The sequence below is a fragment of the Geotrypetes seraphini genome, chromosome 11, assembly GCF_902459505.1.
Source record: "Geotrypetes seraphini chromosome 11, aGeoSer1.1, whole genome shotgun sequence".
NCBI classification, from domain to species: domain Eukaryota; kingdom Metazoa; phylum Chordata; class Amphibia; order Gymnophiona; family Dermophiidae; genus Geotrypetes; species Geotrypetes seraphini.
In genome coordinates this window covers 124809776-124834901 of record NC_047094.1, presented here as the reverse complement: position 1 = coordinate 124834901, position 25126 = coordinate 124809776, and the positions used below count along the sequence as shown (strand labels likewise).

At 45.9% G+C, this 25126-nt stretch overlaps 1 protein-coding gene across 5 annotated transcripts in view; it reads right to left on the bottom strand.

The window, feature by feature from the left end:
- KMT2B (lysine methyltransferase 2B) overlaps positions 1 to 25126 on the bottom strand; it is a 496236-nt gene that overhangs the window by 199429 nt on the left and 271681 nt on the right. For all 5 annotated transcript variants that reach the window (XM_033963412.1, XM_033963411.1, XM_033963413.1 and 2 more), the window contains 2 exons: positions 23748 to 23861; positions 23278 to 23421 (listed from right to left, as the gene is read on the bottom strand). In XM_033963412.1, the coding sequence (XP_033819303.1) occupies positions 23278 to 23421; positions 23748 to 23861 (258 nt within the window). The remainder of the gene's footprint in view (positions 1 to 23277; positions 23422 to 23747; positions 23862 to 25126) is intronic.

Genomic DNA, 25126 nt, shown 5'->3' with positions numbered 1-25126 from the left:
AGACCAAAGGGGAGGACTGAGAAATGGAAATGTTTCTCCAGGACATGGAATCTCAGGAACTTCCTGTGCTCTGGAAAAGCACAGTTACTTACCGAAACAGGTGTCATCCAGGGACAGCAGGTAGATATTCTCTACATGTGGGTGACGTCACCGACGGAGCCCCCTAGCGGACGTTTTCGCAAGCAGACTTGCTCGAAGACCTTCAGGCTTGCAATTGGCCCGCGTATGCACATGTACCCTCCCGCCCTGCCTAGGGCATGCATCTCCTCAGCGTGTCCTCAGTTCAGATAGCTAGCAAAGAAGCCAACCACGGGGAGGTGGGTGGGTTGTGAGAATATCTGCCTGCTGTTATGGTAAGTAACTGTGCTTTATCGAAGGACAAGCAGGCAGCATATTCTCTACATGTGGGAGACCTCCAAGCTAACCAGGATGGGATGGAGGGAGAGTTGGCAATTTAGGAGAACAGATTTCGGAAAACGGACTGACCAAAATGGCCATCACGCCTGGAGAAAGTATCCAGACAGTAGTGCGAGGTAAATGTATGAACCGAGGACCAAGTGGCAGCCTTACAGATTTTCTCGATGGGAGTCGAGCGGAGGAAAGCAACAGAAGCCGCCATCGCTCGGACCTTGTGACTCGACCCAGCAGGGAGAGACCAGCCTGAGCGTAACAGAAAGAGATACAAGCATCCAACCAGTTGGAAATGGTCTGCTTAGAAACCAAGAGACCCAAGGGATTGGGATCAAAGGAGAGGAACAGCTGGGAAGCAGAACGATGAGGAGCGGTGCGCTTCAAGTAGAAGGCCAGCGCACGCTTAAAGTCAAGAGAATGAAGAGCCACTTCTCCAGGATGAGAATGGGGCTTTGGAAAAAATACAGGAAGAACAATAGATTGGTTGATGTGAAAATCAGAAACCATCTTAGGCAAGAACTTAGGATGGGTACGGAGAACCACCTTATCATGATGGAAGACAGTGAAAGGTGGGTCCGCCATCAAGGCTTGAAGCTCACTGACCCGACGGGCAGAAGTGACAGCAATAAGAAACACAACTTTCCAAGTAAGATATTTTAAGTGAGCTAGCGCTAGCAGCTCGAACGGAGATTTCATCAATTGAGCAAGGACCACGTTAAGATCCCAAACCACCGGAGGAGGTTTAAGGGGTGGATGAACATGGAAAAGTCCTTTCATGAAGCGGGAAACCACAGGATGAACAGAGATAGGCTTCCCGTCAATCAGCTGATGAAAAGCAGCAATGGCACTAAGGTGGACTCGAACCGAAGAGGGCTTGAGCCCAGCGCCAGACAAGTGCAACAGATAATCCAGGACAGCAGACAAGGAGGCAGATAGAGGCTCCAGCTGTCCAGCAGCACACCAGGAAGAAAAGCGGGTCCACTTCTGATGGTAACTTTGGTGAGTGGACTCCTTCCAAGATGCCTCCAGGACATCCAGCACAGGCTGGGAGAGCTGGAACGAGGGCATTAAGTCTCGAGGAACCAAGCTGTTAAGTGCAGAAACTGGAGGTTGGGATGAAGCAGAGAACCCTGACTCTGTGTAAGCAGAGAAGGAAAAATAGGTAGAGGAAGAGGCTCTCTGGCAATGAGTTGCAACAGAAGGGAGAACCACGGCTGTCGGGGCCACCGAGGAGCTATTAGAATCATGGTGGCATTCGTGGACTTGAGATTGACGAGAGTCTTGAGAATCAGAGGGAATGGAGGGAACGCATACAGGAACTCGTTCGTCCAATCCAGAAGGAAGGCATCCGCCTTGATCCTGAGAGGGGTGTAAACCCTGGAGCAGAAGTAGGGCAACTTGTGATTGAGGGGGGATGTGAACAGATCGACGTCCGGAGTCCCCCATGAGCAAACACCTGATGCAGGATCCCAGAGTGGAGCGACCACTCATGAGGCTGCAGAAGACGACTCAACCTGTCCACCAGACAGTTCCGTTGGCCCTGAATGTAGACAATTCGAATGAATATGTTGCGGCGGATGGCCCAATCCCAGAGCTGCACCGCCTCCAGGCACAGGGACCTGGACCCCATGCCCCTTGTTTGTTGATATAATACATGGCGACCTGGTTGTCCGTGCAAACCAGCACCACCCGGTCGTGAAGCAGGTGACAAAAGGCCTTCAGAGCGAGGAAAATCTCTCGAAGCTCCAGAAGATTGATGTGACAAAGGCAGTCGGCACGGGACCAAAGACCCTGGGTGCGCAGATCGTCCAGATGAGCCCTGCCAAGCATAGGTCAATGAGTCCGTCGTGAGGACCTTCTGCGGAGGAGGAGCATGAAACAGAAAACCTCTGGAAAGATTGGAAGAAAGCATCCACCAATGTAGAGACCTCTTCAACAAAGGAGTCACGACAATGCGTCGAGAGAGAGGATCTTGATCCTGGTTCCATTGGGACACCAGAGTTTGGCAAAAGGAGTCACGTGAACCATGGAGGCCATGTGACCTAGGAGGACCATCATGAGTTGAGCTGGCACCGAGGGCAGATGGGCCACCATTCGACATAAACGAATAAGGGTCTCCTGACGAGGCTGAGGCAAGAAGAAGCAGACGAACCGTGTCCAGGACCGCTCCAATGAACTCGAGAGACTGGGACGGGCAGAGGTGAGACTTGGGAAAGTTCACCTCGAAACCGAGGCTCTGAAGGAGCTCGATGGTTTGATTCATTGCTCACAGGACTTCGTCGCGAGAGGACGCTTTGATCAACCAGTCGTTGAGGTAGGGAAATATCTGCAGGCCGCGGAGACGCAGGACCGCAGCTACCATGACCAGACATTTCGTGAAAACCCTCGGAGAGGCCGCCAGGCCGAAGGGAAGAACACGATACTGGAGATGGAGATCCCCCCACCCGGAATCTCAAATACCGGCAAGAGGCCGGGTGTATCGGAATGTGCGTGTACGCCTCCTTGAGGTCCAGTGAGCACAACCAGTCCCCCTCGTCCAAGAGGGGATAAAACGTGGGAAGGGTGAGCATTCTGAATCATTCCCGGACCAGAAACTTGTTCAGAGCACGGAGGTCCAGGATCGGGAACCAGAAAGTATCGGGAACAAAATCTGGAGTTCCACTGTTCCGGGGGAACCTGCTCGACCGCCCGAAGGCGAAGCAAAGCCCAAGCTTCCTGCAGAAGGAGAGGGAGCTGAGATTGAGCAGAAGGAAACTCTCTTGGAGGCATGTCCGGGGGTACGCGACTGAAGTGGAGGGAGTACCCCTCCCGGATGATAGACAGCACCCAACTTTCGGTGGTAAGGCTCTTCAACTGGGTATAGAAATGATGCAGACGACCCCTGATGGGGAAGGGGGAAGACTCCAGAAAGGAAGCCCGAAGGCTCGGACTGGAATTGTCAAAAGGATGGGCCGGTCATCGCCGGGGCCGGTGGCTGAGTCATAGGTTGACTTGGCTGCTGCTGCAGGGGCCGCTTTGCAGGAGGCCTCGAGACAGTAGGAGTGGATTTTTGCGGGTACCTCTGGAGAGGAATTTTATATTGGCGAGTTGGAGGAGCCTTCGGCTTAAGTTTCACCAGAGACACGATGGACCGCTCGTGGTCCGAGAGGCGCTTCATGGCAGTTTCGATGGAATCATCGAAGAGCTCATGACCCACACACGGGAGATTGGCCAGGAGATCCTGCAGATTCGGATCCATGTCCACAATCCGGAGCAAAGCGAGGCGACGCATGGCGATGGCAAAGGCTGTAACCCTTGAGGACAATTCAAAGGCATCGTAAGAGGCCTGAAACATATTCAGGCAGATTTGAGAGAGGGTCTCCTCAAGGAGACGAAATTCCCGACGCCGAGGCTCTGGAACGACCTCCCGGAACGAGCAGAGGATATCGACACAGAACCGGAGGTAGGAAGTGAAGAAGAAGTTGTAATTAAGGACACGGTTCGCCATCATCGAATTCTGATAAAGGCGACAACCAAATTTGTCCATTGTGCGGCCCTCCCTGCCCAGAGGGACAGCAGCATAAAACTTCGAGGAGCGTGGTTTCTTCAAGGAAGATTCAACCACCAAGGACTGGTGGGAAAGTTGAGCACTTTCAAACCCTTTAACCGGGACAGTCCGGTAACGGGACTCCAACTTGGAGGGAATAGCCGAAACAGCATACGGTGTTTCCAGGTTCCGGAGAAACGTCTGCCGGAGAACCTGATACAACGGGAGGCGAAGCGCCTCATGAGGCATGTTGTCAACTCCCAATTCCGCCAGGTATTCCTGGGTAAAGCGGGAGTCGGACCAAAGATCTAAGTTCAGAGCTCTGCCCATGTCAAGAGATGAAACGAGAAAAGGAGGAGGTCCGAGAAGAAGACTCATCCTCCATGGGAGATTCTGACCTAGATCGGGGTGCAGCCGAAAAAGAGGGAGAAACCTCCCTGGAATAGTAAGCCGGGGCCTCAGAAACCGAAGAGGTTCGACTAAGGTGTCTAGGGGGTGTCGAGGAACGGCCCCGTGCCAGATGGACCGGGGAAGACCCCGGAGTCCGAGGAAACCGCTGGGGAAGCCTCGGAGAAGACAGGGTATAGGAAAAATCCCCAACCAGCTTCGAAGGAGGCCCTTGAGAAGCCGGGGAGCACTTCAAAGGAGAACAGACACTAGAGTCCAATTCGAGGACAAGTGTGTGTCTAGAGGGCCTCGAGGTCGGAGACCTGCCCCGACAGGATGGAGAAGACCGGGGCTTCTTAGAAGAGACGAGCCTCGCTGCAGTAGCAGGGGAAAATTTGGCCCCCGGCCTGGACCCCCGAAAAGTCACTGGTGACTCAGGGAAGGAAGACTCACTCGAGGGAACCCGATGGGTCTTACGAGTAAGGCTTCAAGAGACGAGGACGCTCAGGCTGGTCAGACCACGACTGGGTCGAGACCGAGGTCAAAGGCGTCGAGGTCGGGACTAGTTGGCTTACCACCGAGGAAAACTGTGTGGTAATAATAGCCTTAAGCATGTCCTCGAATATAGGCACCGAGACCAAAAGTAGGTGGGTCGGAGGTGTAGCAGTGCGCTCCTTCGGGGGCGACCTCGAAGAAGAGTATTCCCTATGTGAGGAGGCACGCTTAGAGTGATGTCTCGAAGAGGCCGACGAGGCGGCGCTGACATGAGACTCCGAAGAAGGCTTCTTTGTCGGCACACCTGAGGAGGAAAGTGGAGACTTACTCGAGGCCGGAGTAGCAAGAAGGGGCCGAGGCTGGAGCCTTCGAGGCCGACGGGGACTTCGAGGCTGAGGAATCCCCCCCCCCCCTCCCGAGGGCGCAAGGCCGAACTCGAGGCCTATCCCGCAGGATCCATGGGGCCAAAGAGTTGGAGAATCTTGGCCACCCTCCAATGAAGAGCCCGCGGTTGCAAAGTCGCACAACGGGGACACGACTTAGCGCGGTGCTCCGCACCCAGGCACTCCACACACCAACGATGAGGATCGGTGATGGAGATAACCCAGTTGCATTTAGTGCAGTTTTTAAAATCGGAACGAGGCCGGGACATAAGAAAAAAGAGAGCTGCAGCCCTGCGAGGCCAGGCGGCCAGAGGAAGACCGGGAACTTGGTCAAAATTATACGAACTGAAAAAATTGAAAAGAAAGAAAATAAAAGACGCGAGCACAGCGACTCAAAGAAAGCAAACCAAATAAGCCGCGGTGCCAGAGGGACAAAGAGAACGCGCGAAGTAAGAGAGCAGTGCTTCTGGCTCCGCAGAAAACTTTGAACTGAGGACACGCTGAGGAGACGCATGCCGTAGGCAGGGAGGGAGGGGCACGCGCGGGCCAATCACAAGCCTGAAGGTCTTCGAGGAAGTCTGCTTGCGAAAACATCCACTAGGGGGCTCCGTCAGTGACGTCACCCACATGTAGAGAATATGCTGCCTGCTTGTCCTGGGATAATATGGGAATATGCAAGCAGGCTTCTGTTAAGTCTAGGGAAGCCAGAAATTCCCCAAGCGCTACCGCTGTGACGATGGACTGCACCGTTTCCATGCAAAAGCATGTAATTTTCAAAGCCACACTGACATGTGAGATCCAGTATGGATCTCCAATCTTCTGAGCCTTTCTTGGATACTAAACAGTATAAGGAGTATCTGCCCAAGCCCAATTCTTCTATGGCCTGAAGCTCTACCAGTCTGCACTGTTGCTAAGACTTTGTTTGCCTTCTCTGGCCACCCCACCAGGGAGTCGACATTCCAGTCTGTTAAGGGATGGGTGAACTCAAGCTTGTAACCTCCTTGAATGATCTCTAGGACACAATGGTCTGAAGAGATCTGTGTCCAGGCCTCCACATACTCTGAGAGCCTTCCTTCTATCCTCAGGGGAAAGACTGTGATCCTGGCTTCATTGCACTTTCTTGGATGCCGGAGTGGGATGAGATCTAGAAGCTTGGTTTTGACTCAGGCCTGTAAATCTCTGTTTGATAGGATCTGTGATAGGATCTCTGAGATGATGCTCTTCCTGAGTATTGACAAAAATGCTTGGTACCATGAAAATTAGACTACCCAGAACCTCTGGTGGTTAGCGGTCTGCTGTCAGGTAGATATTTTGGCTGATGATCTGCCACACAGGCAATAAGATTATCCAGACCTTTCTGAAAAACATCTGACCTGTGAAGGGAATTCTACTGAGTTTAGCCTTAGAGGTGGAGTCTCCTGCCCATTGCCTGACCAAGAGCATTCTACAGGATGAGATCGAATAGACTTGAGACTTTCTCATGACCCTGATCATGTTGTAGAGAGCAAAAGCCACATAATTCACCTCTGCTAGCATAAGCTGAGGCAAAGGGTTGCCCTCCGTCAGGGTAAACCTTGGTATGACATGCATATGCCACAAAAGAGGCTGCTGTAGTTGTTTTAATTCCTAAAGCCAGCACCCTCAAACTGCCTTTTCAGGACTCAAAAACGCCTTAAAAAAATTCTGAAAACAGGATTTAGAGGTGGGAGATCCTAGAGGAAGTGGCATAAACCTTTAAAACGACGCAGGGTATGAATGGTGAACCCCCCCAGTTTACTTCATACTCTTCATGCTGCCTTTGGGAGGGGGATTGGGGGGGTTGGAACCCTCCATCATAGAGTAAACTTAACTTTTTCCCGATTTTTTAGGAAAAAGTTAAGTTTTCTCTATAATGTGGGGTTGCACCCCCCACACCCCCACCAACGGCAGCGCAAACAGTCTGAAGTAAAGTGGGGGTTTCCCCCACACCCCCCGTTGGATCTCTTTAAAAGTCACTTTTTAGGCGGCACTCTGGTGTCTTGTGCCGATTGTCTGCGCTGCAATGTCAGTGCGCTGAAGTCTCGCGCACTTTTGTCCCGTCACCTTTAAAAACAGCTCTTTCAGACTTTCCTGATTTTATCCATAGGCTGTAATAGCTTTACTCACTGTGACATGTGCTCTGAAGGTGCTGCAGCCTGCCTGAACTCTAAAATGTAGATGGATTTGGGAGAAGAATCACTGCCTCAGTCAGACAGTCCTTCAAATGCTGAAATCTTCGGGCTGCCAGTTGGACTGAAGTCAGACTGATATTCAATCCCCACAGAATCACACAGGTGAAGTGTGTGTGGGGGAGGGGGGATATAAAATCACAACTGGCACCCTGAAGAGCCTCACTAAGCCCCCTTGTGGGTGCCTTACAGCCTGCGCTCAAGCCCAGTAGGCGAGCTAAGCTATTAAGGAAACGGACCCTGAGCTCCACAGACATTTCTGCAGGCTGGCCAAACAGATACTTAAGGGATTAACCAGCCGTCTGTAGATCAAAGTCTGCTTCCTCTCCATGCAGGTAGAGCTTACTCTTGCACTGTGGAGCTCTCGTGAACTGAAGTCTGCAAACTCCCCCCCCCCCCCCCCCCCGAAAATAAAGCACAGTTATTTACCTGTAGCAGGTGCTATCCAAGGACAGCAGGCAGATATTCTCACACATGGGTGATATCATCTACGGAGCCCGATACAGACAGTGCAAAAGTGTACTGCCCAACAATTCTCTTTCTTCATCTCATGTGCACCATCTCTCTTTCCCACTCTCAGACACCCAATTCTCCCTTTCTATTCCCTCCCTCACCTCAGCGTCTCTTTCCCTCACTCTCCATTTTTCCATTCTATAATAATGCTTCCGGACCAGGCACGGGACACTTGAGGAGCTGCCGCACGTGGGTTTGTGCACAGAAATGACTGCAAAAATGAGGAGGAGGGAGCCGGGCAGAAGGTAAAACACCCAGGGGCGGCAATGAAGAAAACACCGCATCGTCCTCAAGCCGGCGCACAGTCACCACGGGCCACATAAAATGGCCAGGTGGGCCAGATTCGGCCTCTGGGCCTTGTTTTTGATGCATGTGCCCTAAAGGGTGCAATAGATATATAGTCAGGTCAGAGGCTAACTGGATTGTTTGAGGTGATAAAACCTTTACCAATCAGTTGTCCAGATAAAAGGAACAGACAAAAGCCATAAGAGAAGAATGTTGCAGCCATAACAACTAAATAGTTTGCAGACACTTTGGATGCTGACGCCAGGTCAAAAAGCCATTCACTATAGTAAAGGTGCTGTTTGCTTATTTCACACTGCAGGTACTGGCTATGGACTTTCAGAATAGAGATGTGTGTGCATTTGTCCATGAAATCTTGTGAGCACACAGTCAGGCGTTCTTGTTTTGGAGAGGATACAAAGTTGTTGAAGAGAGCATGCAGAATTTGGATTTCTTTTCTCTCTCCTCTTTTAAAAATTTTTTTGTAAGTATTTGAGAGGACAGATGGATATTGAGAATTGGTCGAAAACCTCCCATTTTTCTTGATATGGGGGAAATACTTGGAATGATAGCATTAAACTTCAGGAGGACAGAGTTTCTAAAGAAAGCAGGAATCCTAATAGATTTGAAATATATCCTTATTTCACCAAGGATGAAACTGATGACTACATCAGTGGGAAAGAGCGAGTAGACCTCCGATGGGTCTGGAAGGAGGTTTATGATGTTAAGTAGGAAATACTGAGTGAACTTCTGCTAAGTAGAAGCTTGGGATTTTTGAGAAAGTTGGCTTCTATGGCACTTTAAAGTCGGATTTGCTTTGGAGATGTTGGTAACACAGTGTAGCGTCATTTAAAGGATTCAGTCGACTGTTTAGGTTCATAGGCATGAGAAAGCTTTTGGTGCTGTTGACTTAAGAGGCCGAGGAAGAGGTCATACTGTGTTCATGCCTGGTGATCCTTTGTGCAGCTTAATGTTGCATATACTTATTGTTGCATGTACCTATGACATGCACTTACTACATGTACTTATTGTATGAATTGCATGTATTTTTGGTTTCCTTCACTCAAATCGTTGATGTATAACCAGCAAGATTTTTTTTAAATTGCTTGTTCTTTTTGTTGTCAACTTCAACTGCACTGTTTGTACTGAATCTAACTGATGTGAACCGCCTAGAACTCCCTGGGTATGGCGGTATAAAAAAATAAAATTATTATTATTATGATCACCGAAAAGCTCATCCCCTAAACGAGGGGAATTTGCAAGGCAGTCTTGGACAGCGGGATTCAACCCTGATTGACGAAGCCACACCTGTCACAGTATTGCAATGGATAAGGCTGATGCTCTGGAAGTTACATCAAAAGCATCAAAGATTGTACTTGACATGAATTTCCTGGTCTCAAGGATATTCTGTGTAGTCTGTTGAAGGTCAGGAAGCAGTTCTACAGGGATGAATTGCTCAAAGTGAGACAAGTGTTGAATCAAGTTATTGAGATAGAAAGTCATATTATTTATTTTTAGTATTTATATACCACTTATATAACCTAAGTGGTGTACATTCAGGTACTCAAGTATATTTTCCTGTCTGTCCTGGCAAGCTTACACTCTATCTAATGTACCTGGGGCAATAGGGGATTAAGTGACTTGTAATTGAGAATGCGGCTAATAAGCATTGTATTTTGAAATAGCTTACGTCCCAAACTGATCAAATGTATGACCCTCTTTGCTTGGCAGTGTAGAGGCACAGGATCTGAAGGTGGACGGCCTCTTCAAAATAGACTCAATTAGGAGAAACTGATGCTGCAATTGAGGTTTATTAAAGCCAGGACATGATTGTACTCTGTGCCACTGGAAATAGTAGGGGAGTCTCCCAGTTTTTAACATGGATTCTTACATGAGATCATAGAATGGGAGTTTTAGACATTCCTTTGGGATTTTTTCAAAGTCAATTGCATCGAAAAGTGCAGCTATTGGCTCTGGTTCAGATTCTAGATGTACAAGAAGAGCTTGACCCATTTGCTTTATGAATGAGGTAAAATAAAGGTTCTCCAGAGGTGACCTACTCCTGGGCAGAGGATGAGATGGATCTGATGAAATCCCATAGGACTTTGGTGCAGGATATTATGGGTGAGAGAAATCTTGAAGGTAAAGATTAGAGCCCTTATGCGCTAAGGGTAGAGATGTAAAAACTTCCTCCAGAAGGAGCATGACGCTTTATGGTATGTTGGCCATGGTGCCGATGATAACATCGGGAATGACTCTTATGTCTTCTTCAATAATTGCCCGGTCGACGAGGAAGTTGAGTTCCGATGAAGGGACCTGGAGTTGCATCGAGGAGGAGACTTAGATCTGGTACCATGTTGCCTCAAAGACCCAAGTCCAGGCAGGGCAGGTACTGGAGCAGTCGGTGCAAATGTTGGCTTCATTTGGTCTCAAAGCATAGCTGTTAGCTCCTTATGAAGCAGCTCGTGAAGCTGGGCCTGATTGGAGAATTGCAGTAAGAACAAAAGAACATAAGAATAGCCTTACTGGGTCAGACCAATGGTCCATTAAGCCCAGTAGCCTGTTCTCATGGTGGCCAGTCCAGGGCACTAGTACCTGGCTAAAACCAAAGGAGTAGCAACATTCCATGCTACCGATCCAGGGCAAGCAGTGGCTTCAACCAAATCTTTCTTAATAACAGACTATGTACTTTTCCTCCAGGAACTTGTCCAAACCCTTCTTAAAACCAGCTACACTCTTTCCACAACTTCTAGCAATGCGTTCCAGAGCTTAACTATTCTCTGAGTGAAAAAAATTTCCTCCTATTGGTTTTAAAAGCATTTCTCTGTAACTTCATCGAGTGTCCCCCTAGTCTTTATAATTTTTGAAGGAGTGAAAAATCGATCCACTTGTACCCGTTCTACTCCACTCAGGATTTTGTAGACTTCAATAATATCTCCCCTCAGCCGACTCTTTTCCATACTGAAGAGGCCCAACCATTATGAGAGGAGTTCTGTTCCCTTTATCATCTTGGTCACTCTTCTTTGAACCTTTTCTAGTGCCACTATATCTTTCTTGAGATAAGGAGACCAGAATTGAACGCAATACTCCAGATGAGGTTGCACAATGGAGCGATATAAGGGCATTATAACATTCTTAGTCTTGTTAACCATCCCTCTTTTAATAATTCCTAGCACCATTGGTACAGAATGTCAAGGTGCTGGTGACCTTGGATACCAGGTAGCCCTTTGGGCCCTGAGGAATACTGTATAATATATTTTTAGCGTTCGTAGGGGTTTTAGTTTTGAGCTCTTTTTATGCTTCTGTTAGCATTTGGTTGTTAATTTATTGTTCAAGTGTTCATTTTTTTAGAGCAGACTTGTTTATTGGTTGGGAAGTTTCCCATTTCCTTGCATGCTTGGGAACTAACTGTAGGTGACAGTAGAGCTCCCGGTGAAGTAAGAGATCACAGAAAAAAATCTAGAGTGGATTCCTTCTGCAGAGCTAGCGGGAATTACCCACTTATCCAGAATGACACATCTATCTGCTATAAAAGTTTTATCAAGGTAAGGACATAATCTATTTTTCTAGTGCAATAGATATACCATTCTGGACAGTAGAGGGGGTATTCTCATGTTCGTGAACCGTGCAGAAGGAATCTACTCAAGGTTTTTAACTCCTCTTCTCAAGAAGGCTCTGCTGTCCTCTTCAGTTTTTCTTTCTGCACAAAAGCCAGAAGGTGTCTTTCTGATGTACTCTGTATATTTCTTTATTATCCCAGGACAATCAGGTAGCATATTCTCACAGATAGGTGGCATCATCCTCGGAGCCCGGTACGGACAGTGCAAGAGTGTACTGTCACTTTAACTTCTTTAGAATCTCGAGATCGCCTGTACTGCACGTGCGTGAGTGCCTTCCCACCCGATGTCAGCTCGCAGGACCATCCTTTCTTAGTTTTTCACAGAGCTAAGAAGATGTGTGGTGTTGGCGTTAGAGAATGACACAGTGACTATAACCCGTGGCTAGCCACAGGTAATCCGCAGGAACAAGGGGGAAAAAATCCAGTTGCCGTGAAAAGGCCATTCAACGCCCCGTGGAACAGTGAATGGCCTTGTCCTTGCAGTAAAGTTTCTGCCGCAAGTTGCCTCCCACTCCCTTCCCACTCCTCCCAGTCAGCAGCCCTCCTCGGCGCGATTGTGTATCAAGCAGTCTCTTCCCCCCTTCGTGGGCGCAGCAGCATTTCCCCCCTTGCGAGTCCAGTAGCCCCCCACTCTCACACCCTCCCGATGGCCGGCAGCAAAAAGAAAAAAACAACAATAAACCTGGGACTCTCCTGGCTGGGTGGGCCCCATCACGCTTCCTGGGGCAGGCCTACCAGCCTGTTAGATGCTTCATGCATGCAGGGCTGCTCCTTCTGGAACCTTCTTGCTGCTGAATCTCTCCTTCCAATGTAACTTTCAGCCGGAAGTTACATCGGATACAGCCGACCCAACCAGGAAAGTCATAGGTTTGTTGTTTGTTTGGTTTTTTTTTTTGCTGCCAGCCATTGGGAGGGTGCGAGGGGGAGCTGTTGGACCCGTGGGAGAGAGAGAGGGGCTTATGGACTGCACAGAGAGAAGATGGCTAGACATGGGGGGAGAATAAGAATGCAGAAGCAAGATGCTGGACAGGCAGGGCATAGGGATATAGAGGAGTGATATTGTACATAGGAGGAGGGGATCATAGAATGGTGAGATGATGAAGGCAGGGAGATGGGCACAGGGGACATATTAGAAAGGAAAATATAGGAGACAGAGAAGGGAGATACTTGCTGAACATGGGGGGAAAACATACACAGAGATGGAAGATGAATGGCAAGCATGGAGTAAGAGGACATACATGTCAAATGGTCAGGAGACCCTGGCAAGTGAGTTAAGAGTAGACAGATGGAAACAAAAATCAGAGCCTGAGACCAATGTGATGTGAAAGGATAAAATGACCAGACAAAAAGTAGAAAAAAAATTATTTTCTATTTTGTGATTACAATATATCAGATTTGAAATATGTATCCTGCTAGAGCTGGTGTTAGACATAACTGGAGACTGCAAATAAAATAAATTCAATATAAAATCATAACTATTCGAGGTTTGTGCGGATGGGATCAGACGGTTTACAGGGATGGGGAGAAGACTGGGACTGAGTTCATGGAGATGGGATGGGGACCAAGCTCACGGGGATGGTTGCTGAAACGAGAACAAATTTTTCCCATGTCAGTCTCTAGTTGGAGTTTCTCCAATTGCTCTTTTTTTTGTGCCTTCCCGGGTCATTATCTTCATCTTCATCATTTTTATTTTCTTTTTTAGTCTTTTCATTTCTTGAAGAGTTTCACTCAAAAATTTTTCTTCACCTATTTTTAGGCCTTAGGTCCTCCTTCAGCTGGGTTTCTGGCCAGCAGCCTTGACTCTCTTTTGGTCACTAAATTAATCAACCCTTTGAGGAAAAATTGCTTCTTTTGATCTCACATTGGCCAGATTGAATGGCGAGCATGGAGAAAGAGGACCAATCCTATCTGGACAAAAGTTCTAAACAATAATGAGAGATGAAAGATATGAACCGAGGAGAAAATTAGCAGCTTTTCCTATTCTGTCAATTGGAGTAGATTGAGAAAAAATACTGAAGCTGCCAGGCTTGAACTTTTGAAGGGCTGTGACTCGACTCTCTAGTTGCAGTCCAGCCTGAGCATAACAGAATGAGATGCATGCAGCCAACTTTTTAGATAACAATCTGCTGGAGACAGGATGCTCCAACCTGATACGGTCAAAAGAGACAAAAAGTTGTGGAGATGATCTGTATGATACAGACTTCTGGAAATAGGCAGCTAATGCTCGTTTGCAGTCTAGACTCTAGAGTATGAAGAATCGATTCTCCTAGATGAGAATAAGATTTGGAAAAAGAACTGGAAACACAATCGAATGACTGGGATAAAATTCAGTGATAATCTCTGATAAGAAGTTTGGACTCAGTGAATGATAATCTATGATAAGAAGTTTGGACTCAGTGAATGAGTGCGAAGCACAATGTTATCATGGAGGAACGCTGTAAATGGTGGATCCGCTACTAATGGCTCAAGTCCATTCACTCTTCTGTCAGAAGCGCAAGAGAGATGAGAAAGAGAACTTTCCAAGTAGGAAAGCAGTAGACATTGATTCAAATGTAAACTTCCGCAATTGGACAGGAACCACATTGAGATCCCATACCACTGAAAGGTGGTTTTACATGGAAAAGTCCTTTCATAAATCTAGGAATGAGAGGATGAGCTGATGAAAGGCAGTAATAGTACTAAGATGGACTCTAATAGAAGTAAATTTGAGACCAGAGTCCCAACAAATGGAGGCGATAAGTCAAAATCAGAGAAAAACCACAAAGATGACTTTGGATCCTTATGAGGAAGAAGACATCAAGCAGAAAAAGGGGTCCACTGTTGCTGGGAACGGCTGGTGTTCTGGAAAGTTCTAATATCAATGTGATCAGATGAGAGAGATGAGGAACAGCTGAACTCAGCCTAAGAGAAACCAAACTATCAGGTGCTAAAGCTGAAGGTTAGAATGTAGAACAGAACGTTGAATCTACGTGAGAAGAGATGGAAATGTTAGCAGAGGTATTAGCTTCGACTGAGTTGAAAAAGAAGGAAAACCAGGCCGTCTGGGCTATCGAGGAGCCATCAGAATCATAGTGGCAGTCTCCTGCTTGAGCTGGACAAGCATCTTAAAAAATAGGAATGGGACACAGCAGAAGCTTGTTCATCCAATTCAGGAGAACAAAGTCCACTTCTAGCAGATGAGGCAAATATAGCATGGAGTAAAACTGGGGTAGCTGATCATCGTGGGGAGACGCAAAGAAATCTACTTGTGGAGTCTTTCATAGAGAAGATGAAATGGAGAGCTGCTGAATCCCGAGTCCATTCGCGAGGTTGAAAAAAAAAAATTTGCATCTGAGCGTGTTCATGAGAAAAAAATTACACCCCCCTTGAATGTAAACAGCCTTGAGAAAAGTGCTGTGAGGATGTGTCCAATTCTGAATCTTTCGAGGCTCTTGGTAGCTAAGGAGAAAACCTTGCTCCACCTGCATAGCCTATTTCTACTTGATTGTCTGCATAGAGTAGAAGATCTGAGGTTACTAGCATAGACCATGCCGATGAGCTCAGCAAGAATAGGCTGTCTGAGGAGGAAGTGTTTGAAAAAGCAATCCTCTGAAAAGATGCATGCAGCACCATAGTGATTCTCGAAGAGACGAGATGACTGGAATACATTGCGAAAAAAGCGCTGTGAAGGCAGGGCCCATTAAGGGATCTGAAGATGAAGCCCTGCAAAGGGAGTCACGTGGACTGTAGAGGCTATGTGCTCTAGAAGAACCATCATGAACTTTGTTGGATAGAAAAAACTGGGCAAGATGGCCAAATTGAAATAGGGTGTTCTGATATTGTTGAGCAAGGAACAACCTGAGTTGAATAGAGTCTGGTAGGGCTCCCATGAACTGGAGCTTCTGAGATGGTTGAAATTGAAATTTGGGAAAAAACTAAGTCCAAGTGTGAAAAACTAAAGGAATAGCGAAGTCTGTTGTGTTGCTAAGAGCACACCCTGAGAAATAAAATCCTGAATGAGCCAGTTGATCAGATAAAGACTGAAAAGCCCTGCGACCTCTACGTCGCTGCCACCAAATCAGGTAACTGGTTAAGTTTCTGAAAGAGGATACCCAAGTTGGTAGAGAAATAAGAATATGTGTAAGATGAAATGAAAGTGAAAAATAGAGAATATAGGCAATCAGTGCAATCCAAGGAGGATAGAAAATTGCCAGGGATAACAGTTGAAACTTCTCTTTGAGAAGAACATTGTAAAACTAAAAGTGGTTTAAAAAAACCAACTCCTTAGTTAAGACAATGAGGCTGTTGGTACCCTGAAGAGGGAAGGCAAAGCAGAGTCATAAGGGCAATGGTAAGGATATCTCACAAGAAAATGTTCTATATGCATGGTCCAAAAGAAAAAAGATAAATTCCCTGAGATCGAGAGAGTATAAGCAATCGATCAAAGGGGAAAGAAGCAGGTACATGGTGGAACATGTGCGCTGCCTGTAGACAAAGAAAGGGTAGGGAAGCCCCTACTGTCCAAAGAAAAAATAGGGAAAATACATCCTAAAAAGGATATAGTGGCCTCCACCTCCTCTATAGCCACTCCCAAACCTCTGGCATGTGAGAAACTTTCCGCAAGAAAATTTCAAGTGATCAGTTCTGGTCCAAATTTCTTGACACTCTCTCATCCAATCCTAAGCCATCAGATTCTGCAACCAACTGGCACAATTGGACCACTCTCTCAGAATCCACCTACCAATCTCTCGCCCCGCTGTCCACCAAAACCATCTCCTACTCCCGTAAGGCCCCCTGGTACCTCCCACAACACAGGATGCTAAAACAAAAATGTCGATCCCTGGAACGCATCTGGAAAAAATCTAAATCCCCCGCAGATAAACAAATCTGGAGAGTCAACATTAAACTCTACAACAATACACTCAAAAGAGCTAGGAAAAATTTCTATGGTGACAAGATCTCCAGTTCAAAAAACCAGAACAGTATGCTGTTCAATATCTGGCGCTCCTTAACTCCCAACACCAACCCTTCTATACCTCCCTCCTCCCCATCAGTGGACCTACTAGCAAACTTTTTCAATGAAAAGGTCACCGCCTTGAGAAGCTCCTTCCCTCCCGTAGTCTCCTACAATCCTCTGGTGCCCACCTCCCCCGATCCTACTACAAAGGTCCCCACCCCCGTCCCAGTCAACAGATCCTGGACTACCTTTGAGCAAGTATCCGATTCGCAGGTCCTCAAACTCTGCCTGAAACTGAAATCCTGTAACTGCACCTTGGATCCATTCCCATCCTATCTATTTGAGAAAATACCCACACAGGCCATCTCTTCTCTCACCATACTCATAAATTCTGCCCTATCATCGGGCCTCTTCTCCCCTGAAATGGGACGCATTGCACTGACCCCTCTACTGAAGAAAGCTGACCTAGACCCCTCCTCCCCATCCAATTATCGCCCAATAGCAAACATTCCGCTCCTAACCAAATTGCTAGAGTCCATCGTCTCCTCCCAACTCTCAGCCTACCTGGAAAGATTCTCTGTCCTCCTACCCTATCAATACGGCTTCAGACCCAACTTCAGTACCAAAACCCTCCTGGCCTCCCTAATCTCGAAGATCCAACAATTTCACTCTCACAAAAAATTTGCCGTTCTCCTTCAATTCGACCTCTCTGCTGCCTTTGACGTTGTCCACCATGACATTCTAATCTTCCTACTCTCCGAGATAGGCATTAGTTCTACAGTCCTTGACTGGTTCTCGAACTTCTTACGTTCTCGCTCTTACACCGTCACCAAACATGGTTCCTCTTCCTCCCCATGGAAACCGACTTGTGGAGTCCCACAAGGCTCCCCCCTTTCTCCCATCCTCTTCAACATTTATATGTCCTCCCTGAATCTTCTCCACCTATCCCCCCTAGAAACACTCTACACTTACGCCGACGATATCCTGGTCCTCATCGAGATCGATGCGAACCTCACCAATCTCGCAGCTAACATTTCTTCTTGCATAACCAAACTTCAATCCTGGGCTCACACTGTACAAATGAAATTGAACGAGTCCAAAACTAAACTACTTTGGCTCGGCCCTAAACTTGATCAATTACCCACTTCCATCCCACTGCCCACAGGCTCCTCTCTACAGCTGGAATTCTCTAGCAAAGTTCTGGGCATCACCATAGATTCATCATTATCCTTCAACGACCACCTCAACTCCCTGATAAAAAAATGCTTTTGCAGCCTTCACATGCTGAGGAAAGTGAGATCTTGCTTCCACCAAAAACACTTTGCCGTCCTCGTACAATCCATTATCCTCTCCAGATTGGATTATTGCAATTCCATTTACCTAAGCTTAACAAAGAAAAGCCTCCACAGACTCCAACTAATCCAGAACACCGCGGCCAAACTTATCTTCTCAAAAAGTAAATTTGACCATGTCACACCGCTCCTATCCAAACTCCACTGGCTTCCCGTTATTTCCAGGGTCTACTTTAAATGTGCCTGCCTAACCTTCAAGATCCTCCACGGTATCCTTCCTCCTTTTATCCCTCTATCCTGGAATTCCTCAAATCCAACCTCCACTAGATCCACTCAAAAATTAAAACTATCCTACCCCTCCTTAAAAGGCATCTCCCTTGTTGGTAAACTTGGCTCTTCCCTCCCTTTCAGAATCACTCAGCTCTGGAACAGTCTCCCTTCCCCTCTCCGCAATTTGAGCCCCCTTCTACCATTCCGTAAGCATCTGAAGACCTGGCTCTTCTTCAGAACGTAACCCCGTCCCGCTCCTGGCACTCTCACACCAACCTCTCTTCTCTCATACTTATATAATTCCACTGGAGTTCCGTTCCTTCCCTAACCATGTAAACCGTGTCGAGCTCCATCTGCGGAGATGATGCGGTATATAAACCCAAGATTTAGATTAGATTAGATTAGAAAGGATATAGGAGAAAAATTTCAAGGTAATGAAACGCCTGTTGGAAACCACAGTCTAACACTGGTGATACCATGGAAGGCATGATTAAAAGAAAAACCCAGTTGACCCTGCTTTGTAGCAATAGCCATTGCAGAGTCTGAAGTGGCAGAAGACTAACTGACAAGTTCTACACCCTTGTTAGTTTCCACCTTATCATGCCCGGAATGCTCATGAAGTAATTATAACTGAAAAGTAACATGAACTTCCAGAAATGTGTGCTAGAGAAACATAGGCTAACATTGGTGGTACAGTGGAAGCCACTACCGGACTGAAGTGGTGGAAGACTAACTGACAGGTTCTACACTGATGTTAGCTTCCCCCATATCATACTTAAAGTGTTCATGAAATAATCATATCCAAAAGGAAACATGAATATCCAGAAACAGTTGCTGGAAAAAAACCCAGATTAACATTGGTGGTACAGTAGAAGCATGATTTTGAAGTAGAGGAAGAGTAACTGACAGGTTTTCTGCCGAAGATTGGAGGGTGGCCAATGTTACGCTGATTTTTAAAAAGGGCTCCAGGGACAATCCGGGAAATTACAGTGCCAGGCAAAATGGTACAAACAATTATAAAAAATAAAATTGTGGAACACATAGACAAACATGATTTAATGAGACGGAGTCAGCATGGGTTCAGCTGAGGGAGATCTTACCTCACAAATTTGCTTGACTTCTTTGAAGGTGTGAATAAACATGTGGATAAAGGTGAGCTGGTTGATATAGTATATCTAGATTTTCAGAAAGCTTTTGATAAAGTTCCTCACGAGAGGCTCCTGAGAAAATTAAAGTGTCATAGGATAGGTGGCAAAGTTCAGTTGTGGATTAGGAATTGGTTATCAGATAAAAAACAGAAGGTAGGGTTAAATGGTCATTTTTCTCAATGGAGGAGAGTAAACAGTGGGTTGTCACAGGAGTCTGAACTGGGACCGGTGCTATTTAACTTATTTATAAATGATCTGGAAATTGGAATGACGAGTGAGGTGATTAAATTTGCAGATGACACTAAACTGTTTAAAGTTGTTAAAATGAATGCAGATTGTGAAAAATTGCAGGCGGACCTTAGGAAATTAGAAGACTGGGCATGAAATTTAATGTGGACAAATACAAAGTGATGCACATTGGGAAGAATAACCTGAATCACAGTTACCAGATGCTAGGGTCCACCTTGGGGGTTAGCGCCCAAGAAAAGGATCTGGGTATCATTGTAGACAATACGATGAAATCTTCCGCCCAATGTGTGGCAGTGGCCAAAAAAACAAACAGAATGCTGGGAATTATTTAAAAAGGGATGGTTAACAAGACTAAGAATGCTATAATGCCTTTGTATCGCTCCATGGTGCAACCTCATCTGGAATACTGCGTTCAATTCTTTTCTCCTTATCTCAAGAATGATATAGTGGCACTAGAAAAGATTCAACGAAGAGCGACCAAGATAGTATGATGAAAGACTAAAATGGTTAGGGCTCTTCAGCTTGGAAAAGAGACGGCTGAGGGGAGATATGATTGAAGTCTACAAAATCCTGAGTGGAGTAGAACGGGTACAAGTAGATTGATTTTTCACTCTGTCAAAAGTTATAAAGACTAGGGGACACTCGATTGAGTTACAGGGAAATACTTTTTAAAATCAATTGGAGAAAAAAAAATTTCACTCAGACGTTAGTTAAGCTCTGGGATGCGTTGCCAGAGGATGTGGTAAGAGCAGATAGCGTAGCTGGTTTTAAGAAAGGTTTGGACAAGTCCATAGCCTGTTAGTGAGAAAGACACGGGGGAAGCCACTGCTTGCCCTGTATCGGTAGCATGGAATATTGCTACACCTTGGATTTTGGCCATGTACTAGTGACCTGGATTGGCCACTGTGAGGACGGGCTACTGGGCTTGAAGGACCATTGGTCTGACCCAGTAAGACAATTCTTATGTTATTATGATGCTTCCGCCATATCATGCCTGAAGTGTACAGGAAGGAATCATAACTGAAAGGAAACATGAACAACCAGAAACCCCTGCAGGAGAAAAAACATAGGCTAACATTGGTGGTAGTGGCAGAATGATTCTGAAGTGGCGGAAGCCCAAATGACAGGCTGTATACCGATGTATGTTTCCATCAGAACATGCCTTGAGTGTTTATGAAGTAGCGAAAACAAAAAGAGATCCAACTGGTTTTCAGTGAAGAACAATCAAAACAAACAAAGGAAAACTGCAGACAAGAGTACAAGATGCAGGCTAAATTTATTAAAACAAAATTTATGTTGTGGTTAGTGTCACCATCTTTAAACAAACCAGGGGATCCAACACGGTCCGTGTTTTGGTGAATACGCCTTCTTCAGGGGTCCCTAATTTGATAGGTATCGAATAAATCTGCAACTAAAATAAACTTAGGCCTGTATAAAAATGCTAATAAAATTGCCGTAGCAGTAACTCTGTGCAGAGTATTGCAGTTTCCGCCATATCATGCCTGAAGTGTTCAGGAAGAAATCAAAACTGAAAGGAAACATGAACAACCAGAAACGCCTGCACGAGAAAAAACACAGGCTAACACTAATGGTACAGTGGCAGAATGATTCTGAAGTGGCGGAAGCCCAACTGACAGGCTGTATACCGATGTATGTTTCCACCAGAACATGCCTTGAGTGTTTATGAAGTAATCATAACTGAAAGGAAACATGAACATCCAGAAAGGCATGACAGTTTCTTTATAGTCGCAGGCATAGAAGAAGCTCTGGAAGTCAACCACCAACACTGCAACAGACCAATGTATGTGGAAAAGAGTTGAAGGAATCTAGCTCACAGACTCTACAGACGTTAGATTCCCCAGCGTAAACAAAGGCAGAGGCAGTCAGACATCTGCTAGGTAAGGTAGACAGCAATCAGGAAGAGGAATCCAACTTTACAGGCTCTACACTCGTGTTAGATCCTCCACCGCAGTAGCAATGTCCAGATAAACATGGAGATAAAGTTCAATGTTGAAGAAGTTCTGAAACAAGAGCAATGAAGTGAAGTCTGGACTAAAGTCAAAGAAAATAAAACTGCCAATTTGGAGTAAGTCCATTCCAAAAAGAAAATTGTCGTGGAGCAAATAACAAAACTCCATATGGAATTACCGGTCAACGCAACAACAAAGCGAAAAATCTTTGGATAGATGTTGCACCAAGATTGAAAAAGAACAGGAGGAATGCACAACTGGAAAGTCCATAAAACCGGTACCAGGAGATTGCATATGATTAGACATGGTCGGTAATGATGTTCTGTCATCAGGAAAATAGAGTTGCTCTCGAAGAGAAAAATTTTCCCCCGTACCATTGGCCATTCAGTCGGTACCCAGTATTGTTGGCAGTATCTACGGCATCATCGGTACCACACTGTCTTTGATACCCTCGGTACCATCGGTACCACATCATTCCTGGTATCGTTAGCATCCAATACGATCAGTACCTTCCATTTTACTGGTACCTTCAGTACCACGGGTACCATTGCTCTTGGTACGAGTATTTTCCGGTACCATCAGCACCCTTGGTACTGGTGGCAGGTGTAAGACACCGGTACCTGTTAGACCTGTCTGCCGGTACCTTACGTGTCACGACTAGCCCAAAGAGGGAGCTAAGGATAAGATGCAACCCTCATTGAAAATAGGTGAGTCGCAAGATGGTCACTGGAAAGATGGCACGAATTGACTCAATGCCATGATGACTTGCGACATAGTCCATTTCATAACGATGAATGAAGATTCCCAAAAATAGGCAAGACATCGACGGGGAAACTGCTGCAGCCAGAATTTAGTCCGAGGCTGAGGCGATGTGAAGAGGTCCCGCCGTGAAGAAGCCCGCGAGGGAAAGAAAAACTCGTTGTTTTGGGTTTTTTTTTGTCTTTTAGTGAAAGGATAAACTAGAAGAAATAAATATAATTAAAAAGAAAATGCGCAAGAGCAGGAAGGCAAGGCAACAAAATGAAGAGCATTTGAAAAGACAACTTCTTAGCTCCGCGGAAACCAGGAAACTGAGAGATGTGTGCCTTCGTCAAGCGGGAAGGCACTCGCTTATACACGATGTGGTCAGTTGCGAACTTTCTTAAGTTCTAAAGTGTATTAGCACTTTTGCAGCTGTCCACATCGGGGATCTGTGGATGACATCACCCACATGTGAGAATATGATGCCTGCTTGTCCTGGGATAACTAATTGATTGCAGTTCCTGTGGTAGTGTATTCCACAACTTAAGGCTTAAAACCATAAACTAGAAGTCTTTATATTCTTCCAGCTCAATATACTCAAATGAAGGAATACTGAGGATAGCTTTATCAGCCGAGTAGAGAGCTCGGGGTGGTCTATAGATTTCAAAACAGCAGCAATATATGTTGATGAATCATCTAATGTTTAAAAATCAATGTCACAATTTTGAAACCAATCCTCCAAAAAACAGGAAGCCAGTGCAACTGTATCTATATGGGTGATATATGTTCAAATCTAGAAATACTAACAAATAAAATGTGGACCTTTCACCATCTTTAAGCACCCATACCTTGGAGGCCTTGCTCTTCCGACCACACACATGGCAGAATTTGCACCGACGGCAGCACCAATTCACCTGCTCTGGCAGTGGCCTCTCATACTCCTCTAGACAGAACATGTGAAAGGGTTCACAACACACCTGGCAGTATATCATCTGCAGGACCAAGCAAATAGCAGCAGTGTGAAAACAAGTTCAGTAACAAAAAAAAATCAGAGTACAGAACTGCAAGAGAATTTCAAACTCCACTAGCAGCAATTACTTTGTGAGAGCTTCAGCAAGACTTTAAACTATTTTACATTCAAACATTAAGTGTGATCTTACTGGTTCAAGAATCTAGTACATATGATTTATCTCATGCTGCACCAGCACTATTTACTGCTATATATAGTACAGAGTGCATCTGTATTGTGAATAACACTTCACTTAATATGTGCTACAGTGCTGTATCATCTACCTTTTTCATATCTAAGATTTCTTACCTCATGCAGTCCTTTACTGGCACACAGTAGACACACAAGTGGTGTCATCACAGGCACAGAGGTTAAGATGCTGAGTCCACCCATCAGCCAGACATTTTCCAAGTCACAATCTTCCTAGAAGAGAATGAAAACCAAAAATTTTAGTAGGAGGCGGCAAAGGGGGTGAATAGTAACAGCAGGGAAAGTAAAGTTCTTTACCTGTCAGAGGAGGCACAGCAAAATATCAGACCTCACAAGTGGGTGATGATATACAATGGGGCCTGAAGCTGGATCACTAAAAGCCTACATATTTCTAAAACAGGCTACTGCACACTGGCAAGAGTTCCTCAGTCAGTGCTGTTGGGCAGGGCCACCTCAATTTCACTGATAGCTTCATTAAAGGAAAATCAACTTCTTAGTGGGCTGATGCTCAAAACTCTGGCGCTGTACAGAACAGCGCTGGGAAACACTGCCAGAACAGTGCAGCAAAATAACTTCCCAATGCTCAACACTAGTGGCATGCAAATTATATGTGCGCTGTAGGCATAGTCATAAGGAGTCATTTGTGCATGAACTCTTATAAGGCTCCTTGTCCCCAAGGGAACCAGTACCTGGGGAACAAAATATAGATGTAATGATATTATATATAGGACTGTTTACGTTCCCTAAAGATCTAAGTTGTAACCCTGCACAGACCAATATCAATAAGCAATGAACCGGACCGAGTATTAGAATATTAAGACAGTGTACTTAAAACGTAAGACTTATACACTAAACAAGCTAGGATGCTTAAGAAATACACAATAAACCCACTATTGCATGAATCACTTCAGGGTAAACACATGATTCCCTACAGACTGCTAAATTTTGCCTCCTGACACTTTACCTAAGGTACAATAGAGCTAAATACAACCTATTCGTGCAGGAGAGGTCTCTCAGGCGGAAGGAACTCTAAAGTAGAGAATGACGTGAGGAAAAAAATTGTCCCTGTCCCCGCATACTCTGTCCCCATCCCCACCCCTGCGGACTCTCTCTCAGTCCCCAACTGTGTCCCCGTCCCCGTCTTGAATAGCTATTTTATTAAAGTATGGCACTAGCAGACGAACCTTGGGTGAGCAAGCTCCCAAGGGAACAGTCCCTGAGTCCTGAACTGAAGTACAGGCTGTCCAGAGGGTATACTGACAGGCAGCCAATCCCCTGGAAACAGACTTTACGCAAAGTCTGTGATCTTCTGCAGCCAGAGCTATTCCCGCAGGGAACCTCTATAGCACAAGAGCTGAATTCGTGAACAAAAATGCAGAGTTTAAAGAAAAATAAACCCGAGAAGAAAAGACAAGCTCCTACAGTCTGGCATGTAGGAAAGAAACTGGATTACCTGGGGGACAGTCCTGAGGTAAGAG